Source organism: Balaenoptera musculus, chromosome 6 (assembly GCF_009873245.2).
Source record: "Balaenoptera musculus isolate JJ_BM4_2016_0621 chromosome 6, mBalMus1.pri.v3, whole genome shotgun sequence".
NCBI lineage: Eukaryota > Metazoa > Chordata > Mammalia > Artiodactyla > Balaenopteridae > Balaenoptera > Balaenoptera musculus.
Window position 1 is genome coordinate 42,307,293 of NC_045790.1, and position 7,474 is coordinate 42,314,766.

The 7,474-nt window shown below is 39.3% G+C and overlaps 1 protein-coding gene across 1 annotated transcript; it reads left to right on the forward strand.

Moving 5' to 3' along the window:
• The first annotated feature begins 1,087 nt into the window (after window positions 1-1,087).
• Window positions 1,088-5,050, forward strand: TUSC1 (tumor suppressor candidate 1). The gene has a single exon (XM_036856800.1). It carries the CDS (start codon window positions 1,332-1,334, stop codon window positions 1,944-1,946), a length of 615 nt encoding a protein of 204 aa, XP_036712695.1. The 5' UTR covers window positions 1,088-1,331; the 3' UTR covers window positions 1,947-5,050.
• Window positions 5,051-7,474: the final 2,424 nt, after the last annotated feature.

Here is a 7,474-nt window from a genome sequence, read left to right on the forward strand (position 1 = left end):
CAGTCTCTATACACACTATGGGAAAAAACTTATTTTTTGTTCAATAATACATAGAAAAGTTGGTGTATGTCTGCAACAAAGTTTTCACCATCTACTTTTAATGGAAATTAAGAATGATATGGTCTTTTCTTTCATAAAACTAAATTTGTATTTCTTAAAATTCTGAAGTTATATAACCTACTTTTTGATTTCATGAAATGATAATGACAATTGAGAGATTGTGTTTGTGTTTGTGGTGTTTTAGGATAAAAGTTGAATAATTCTGTCTTTTCCCCTAGTTACTTACCTTTATTTGTACTGTTCAAGGAAAACCCCAACTGTGAACCAGGTTTCTTAAATGCTCTTCTAGTTCCTTTACTTGTTCCGGTGGTTTGAAGTCTTCAGTTAACCTAAGAATTACCTGGGACCTTGTTGAAAATATAGATTCTGGCTAACACCTCTCTCTCCCATGAGATTCTGGCATCAGTCTTATCCTTAATTTACTTTGCAATTATCCAATTATTGTGTAAGTTGAGTCCCTTAGAAACAAAGAGTGTGATTCATTCAATGAGCTGTATCCACCCAGAAATTTTGGAATTTACTGAGTAAAGTTTCTTGAACGTGAGACACATTTTGAGCTTCATAGGTTTTGTTAACAGACCTGAGCACATCAAGTACGTATAAGCTTGTTTCTATAGACTTGCAAACAATTTGCCAAGTGGAACCCTGGCTGTCCACAAACTGGGAAATGCCTATATTCTTTTGAGAGCTACCCGTTCCCACTTGAGGGCCTCATGACAGGCGCTCAGCTCCACTCTGTTGAATGTTTCCTTAAGCTTAGAGGTGGGTTAAACTGCTGGGTTCTAAATAAACCCGTTATAGCTTTTCAACGTGCCCCATAAAGCTGTCCCAGAACTTCTCATTGTATTATTATTTGCTTTGAGATTGCCCTGTAAAAGGCAAGGTAACTGGTGGTTGCGCTGGAGACAGGGCGAGGCCGGCTGGTTCCTGCAGTGCCCTGGCCCGCGCCGAAGAGCCCTGGCAGAGCCCGGCCGAGGATACACGCTTTTCCCCGCGCTGCCGAAGGGCTGAGCCGCAGGGCTCTCCCCAGGGGCATTGTGTGTGAGCCGGCCTGGAGATCGCAGGCCCAGGGGGGCAGCTCCACCCGAGGAGACAAGACACGCCTCAAACCGGGCAAACTCCCGGCCTCCTCTGGCCCCAAGCCAGCAGCCGCCGCCCGCCACCTCCTCTCCTCCTGCGCTGTTGCCCCGACTGCCCTGCCGGGCCCCGAACTCGCTGGCGCCTGGGCGCGCGGCCCCTCGGCCCAAGGGGCTGGCGACGCGGTTGGGACGATGTGGCGCATGCGTGGTGGCGCCACCAGGCGCGGGAGCTGCGGCGAAGGGGACAGCCGCGGGCAGGGCCGCCCGGGCCGCGTTCGTGGGGGTGGCGGCAGCGGGGGCTGGCGAGGCCGCGCGGGCGGCGCCCGACAGCAGCTGGAGGAGCGGTTCGCCGACTTGGCAGCGAGCCACCTAGAGGCCATCCGCGCGCGGGACGAGCGGGACCGACAGAACGCGCGGCTGCGTGAGGAGAACGCCCGACTGCGGCTCGAGAACCGGCGGCTGAAGCGCGAGAACCGCAGCCTCTTCCGTCAGGCCTTGCGGCTCCCCGGCGAGGGTGATGACGGGGCGTACGCGGAGGCGGCGAGGGCGACCCCGGGCCCCGAGGAGGCCAGCACGAACAGGAGGGCTAGGGGCGGCGGCCCCGAGGACGAGCAGGGCAGCCCCAGGGCCCTGAGAGCCCGGCTTGAGAAGCTGGAGGCCATGTACCGCCGGGCCCTGATGCAGTTGCACGTCGAACAGCGGGGGCCGCGCCCGCGTGGGGACAAGGAGGAGCCCTGTCCACGCAGACCCGACTCAGGCCAGCGAACCCCGGAGCCGGAGCCCGAGCCCTCGGAACCCTGGCTGTAGCCGGAGGCCGCAGCCCGGGGGAGGCGGGGCTTCGCGCGGGCCCCTCCTCCTCCGTTCACGGTTGCCCCCAGCTAGCGCGCGCTTGAGCCGCGCGCTCCCGCCTCCTGCCCGGCCCGGTCACTTCCGGGGGCGCGTCGCGTTCGGGCGGCAGAGGCTGAGAAGGGCGCTGGGCCATCTGAGTCCCTACGTGTACAAAGCAACTTTCTCTGGCGGCTGCTCGTTTCCGTAGAGAGAGGCCAGGCAGCGGAGGGGCGGGTTTTAAAACAGCAAGAAATGGGTGCCAGTCAACACGTCCTAATGCCTGAACTTTTCTGAGTGTTGTGAGGACCTGTGGTATTTTTTCCCTCTGTTTTGGTTCTTTGAGGGATGAATAATACATTTTGAATTGGTTGAGTTTGTTCATTCTTCAGTCTCCCAAAGCCTCCAGCCGCTCTCTCTTATGTGGCCAACATTCTAAGTATTTGGTTTGTTTTTATAAGTCGGTGTTACTTGGATAGCCTATGAAGTACCACCCTTTTATGAAAAAGGTGATATATATAATTTAGAAACTCATGTCTGCCCTGGCTCTGGTCCTTATACATCTAATATATACTGATTTGTTTACCCCACTCTGCTCCCCTCCCCCAGCCCTGGGAATTTTTAAACTATCTGCCTATAGTAATTCTTTGATCGGCAAATAAATTTGGTGCACTGAAAATAACCTAAAGCTATCCCACGACTGTTATTTAAAGTGTGTGAAATGTTTCCACGTTTCTTTAAGAAATATACATGTATGTATATATTATACCTATTTTTAATATCAACTTGATTAGCCTTTGTAAACTAATTTTCTTTTCGCTTTATGAAACAGTGATCTTTTAAAATGATCTAAAGATTAGACAGTCTAAACATTTTATATTTTTTATACGTTTTAGACTTGACAGCATAGCAGACAGCTACTTTGCCTAATATTGCTAATGTTTAAGAATTTTTAAGAAATTATGAATTATATGTATATCAGAAGTCCCAAAAGTGATTTAAGTCTCAGTTGTAATTTCAGTGCAGGAAAAAAAAAATGTGATTATCTTAAATATTCTAAAATCAGTTGATTGTACTTTGTTAATGAATAACACCTTTGCCTAGTAATGAAGAGGATACCATTGTACCTGGTAAAAATCATAGGTGTAAAAGGGTGTTTAAGTGGTGGAGAACACTTCAGTTTAAGGAGGCAGAAAAAAATGGAAGAGTTTCTGTTACAGCTAGAAAAAAATCATGAGTTAGAATGTTTGTTTTATTTGTGGAATATTCCAGAAGTTTCATAGTATATATTATAAAACAAGTTGCCAAAGAAAGTAGTGTTGAGATTTTTTCTAATCCTGGGTATTGAAGACACTTTGTGCATTTTGCTTAAAAGTAATTGATAGTTTTGAACATTAAAATCTTCCCCTATGACCAAGAAATATGAGAAGAAACTTGGTGAGAATAAGTAGGTATATGAAAAGTATTTCTATCCCCTTTACGTCGTTTTCTAATAGCGAAAGAATTAAAACATTTTTAGGAGGCAGTAGGAATTGAAGAATGGAAAAAAGCATATTGGCCCTACTTCTACTTTGGATGTAAATTAGTTAATCTCTAAGCCTTAGTTTTCTCACCATTAAAATGAACATACCATCTACCTTAAAATGTTATAAAAATTTTATTGAAATGCTATCTGCAGAATACCTGCTTCAAAATAAGATCTATCAGTAAGAATTATAATCCAAATTGTGAAATTTCAAGTGCATATTTTACTGTCACTTTACTTTCCTTCTGTATTTTGTTCCTCTATGACTTTATGGGTATTAGCAGATATGTATATTTGGAATGTGTTGACATTTTTCTCTCCTTTTAAACAAACAGGGGAGATAAAGCCTTTATAATAAGGGAATAATACAAAAAGTTTAAAATATTTCCTGATTGTGGCAACTGGCGATTCAAGAACTAAGCAAAATATTAAGTTTAACTAGTTTTAAACACCCTTTGTTTTAAAATCATGTATAAGTATGGTGAAGAAAACTTTCGTAATAAGGCACACACACAAATGAGGAATTTTTTTGAGCATAATTCCTGAAAAGTCTTAAAAATTCTGAAACCCAAATGCCCCTATAAATGGGTTAAGGCTCAACTTTGTTGAATTTCCCCAATGATACCTGATGAGAAGTATCATGTAGTAATATAAAAGATGTTTTGTTATATCAAAATATGTACCTGTTTAAGAAATGGGTAAAGTTGATTTTAGAAAAGTTTTGTCTAGGCTCTAGTTTGATCTAAAATAACCTAAAACTGCAGATTATCATACTTTGTTACAATGACATTTTCATAACTTCAGATTTGTTGTGCAATGAAAAGAGGGCTTATAATAGAAATGAGCAACAAAAATATGTGTCATATTAGCAAGCAAATTCAGTGAGGAGGGTTGGCTTTTTTTAATCAGCAATCTTTATTGCTGCTACTCACAAACGTATACCATCTTTATGTTTTTATCTGTAAAAATTAGGATGTAAATCAAAGCAGTATAAAAGGGGGTATTTTGTAGATCATAGAACAAGCTGTCCTTGCTATACTTCTTGAACATAATATTTGAAGAATACTTGAAAATATTCTTTGTATTGTTTAGTCTTAGACATAGATTTGCCAATTTATGAGTATTGCCATGATGAAACTAATACCAAATTATTCAATAAATTAAATCATCAGTATATGATAAATAATTGTTAGCAACATGATTTTGATCCCAGTGCCAAAATACCATTTTCTATTTTGATTAAAGGAACAGATTTTCACTGAGAATTTGTCATAAAATCTTCATGAGTGAATGAAAAAACTTATTAATATTTCTGTTCAGTGATTAATTGATCAATTATAAGTTCTAATTTTTCTACTATAAACTTGCTTTCCTGATATATATTTTACCTATCTGATATAGACACTATATAAATCTATTTGTGCAATGGAAATACGAACCAAGGAAAACCGATAATACCCACGTCTGACTTTATGAGGTTATCGTGCTCAAATTTCAGATTTTAAAGCTTAAACTAAGATTAGCATCTCTTAATGATTTGAATTAAACTATGTTGTGTTTAATCCATAGGGGATTTTGCTTATTAAAAAATTCATATGCAGAGTCGACTTGTCAGTATAGTCTTTGCATTATTCATGTTAATTTATTAGACTTTAGAGAAAATTTGAGAAAGACTTTAGAGAAAACTTGAGAAAGGACAGCAGTGAGTTTGTTGGCGCTTAATTCTTGTCTGAGTGATAGGCATTCTACTCTAAAAACTGAGTTCTTGGAGAAAGGAACTTGAACAACAATCTACTGCAGACCTCATACTTGGGACTGATAAAAATCTTCCATGGCCTTTCATTTTTCCAGGTATCCTCACTTTATTTTTGATTCATTTTAAACTTAAAACCTCCATTGTATTTTAAACTTAATGGGTCTGACTTAAGTTATGGTGAAGACTCTGTTGCTAATAACCAAGAAACCCAACAATTCAGTGACTATTAAAAACAAGATTTTTAAATCTGGTACATAAACTTCCTGATTCAGGTGCTTCAGGATGTCAGGAAGCTATGCTGCACATGGTCATTCAGGGTCTCAGGTTCTTTTTATCATGTTTGTCTACCTTGCCCAAGGTCATTGTTTCATCTGTGTGGTAGAAATAGGTTACTTGCAGGTCCAGGTTTCAGCATATGGGAAAGGAAAAGAAAGGCTTGGCCAAGTGTGAAAGTGATATAAATTCCCCTGGTCACATTCTGCTGGTAAAACCTTATCACATGGCCCATTGACCCTGGCAGCTATCCTGTGATCATAAGAATAGCAGTTCAGAGAGATGAAAGAAAACATATCTTAATAATATCATTGCAGCTCTGGTTATCACACCCAGAGTCTGTCCTACATCTGGACTTCCAGTTATCTTAGGAAATACATTTCCTTATTGTTTAACCCACTTTGAGTTAGGAAATTCTCTTAGTAGGAGTAAAAATGGAATACTATACAACAGTAAGAATGAACGCTGTGATGACACATGAAAATATGGGTGTCTCCAAAACAAAATGTTGAGGAAAAGAGGCCAGACACAAAGAACATAAAATGGACAAAACGTTAATATCTATATCTATCGAGAACTCTTATAAATCAAACAAGGGCAATCATCCCAATGCAGAAAAAGGCAAAAGAACTTACAGATCCTTTATATTAGAGAAAAACTGGATAGCCAATAAACTATGGAAAGATTTTCAAATTAATAGTAATACAAAAGTAAACTTAGATGTCCTATCTCTTACATTCCATAACTCAAATAATCAGCATTTGCCTAATGGCTATAGGAAAAAAATTATAAATCATTCTGAATATCGTTTCCAATGCTCCTTATATCTAAATGGTTATCAAATCTTAAAATTTTTTGCCTCAAAAATGCCTTTCACAGTTTTTCCTTTTTCTTCATTCATAATTTTGGGCATAGGTTATCTAAGGACCTTTGTTTCATTTTGCATGAGGTAAACACTAAGGAATGCAAATTTATTTTAATTCAGAGGATAAATTGGTGTATGTACTATTGACCAATAATTTTTAGAGTAGGGTATGCAGGTATGCTGAGAGCAGGTTAAAAATCTCGGGTCTTCTATTTACATTTATTTTTACCTCATGCTTTTAAAATTTATTCTTTCTGTGTGTGTTCTAAAGTGTTCTTAGTATAGTAAATGATATACGCATTTTGTTACGTGCTCAAAAATATTTATAGATCCTGATAGAGTCTAAAGAATACTACACTGGGAGTCAAAAGCTCATTTGCAGGGTTTGTCATTGATTTGTTTTGGACCTCAAGAATATTACTTAACCTTTTTAACATGGAATTTTTCTTAAATAGGAAAATTGAGTAATAGAATGTATCCAAATATGCATCATAGCTAGGTTTGTTATGAGACTTAAATTAGATATTATAACTAAACTTATATTTTATGCTTTAAAATACAATACTACCAAAGTAAGAAAATTACTGTTTTTGAAAGATAATTTTTCATGTTCCTTGGTTTTTGGGACAAAAAGAATTAGCTATTAAAATTATTTTAGATTTTTGACATTTTTTTTTATCTTCACAACTACTTTTTAAAGTTTAGGATTAATTCATCAGAATTTTTCAGTGCGTATCTTTTTGCTTGGCATTTTATACATTTCAAGTGAGAAATCAGGGCAGGTGTGTATCTATCAAGTATAAGGAGGCTACGGAATTAACCTACAAATCCCCAAAGTTATATTAATGAATCTGTGTGCTTACAACCTTTTCTGAGAAGAATAAAATCACTTTTATTGAGGCACATTAGCACTACTAATAATTCTAAGACCTGAAAATACCTGACTGTGAAGTTGATTATGTACTCAAACAGAAAGCTATAATCAAAAGGTTTCTGAATCCTCTCCTTCAACAGTGTTTTTTTTCCCCATATTATTGATGCAGATGTTGAGTTTCTTAACAAAACTGCGAAATAATTGGGGCTGAAGACTT

Bases quoted from the DNA above. Each gene is read 5' to 3' on its own strand.
- TUSC1 (XM_036856800.1), top strand. From the start codon at position 1,332: ATGTGGCGCATGCGTGGTGGCGCCACCAGGCGCGGGAGCTGCGGCGAA.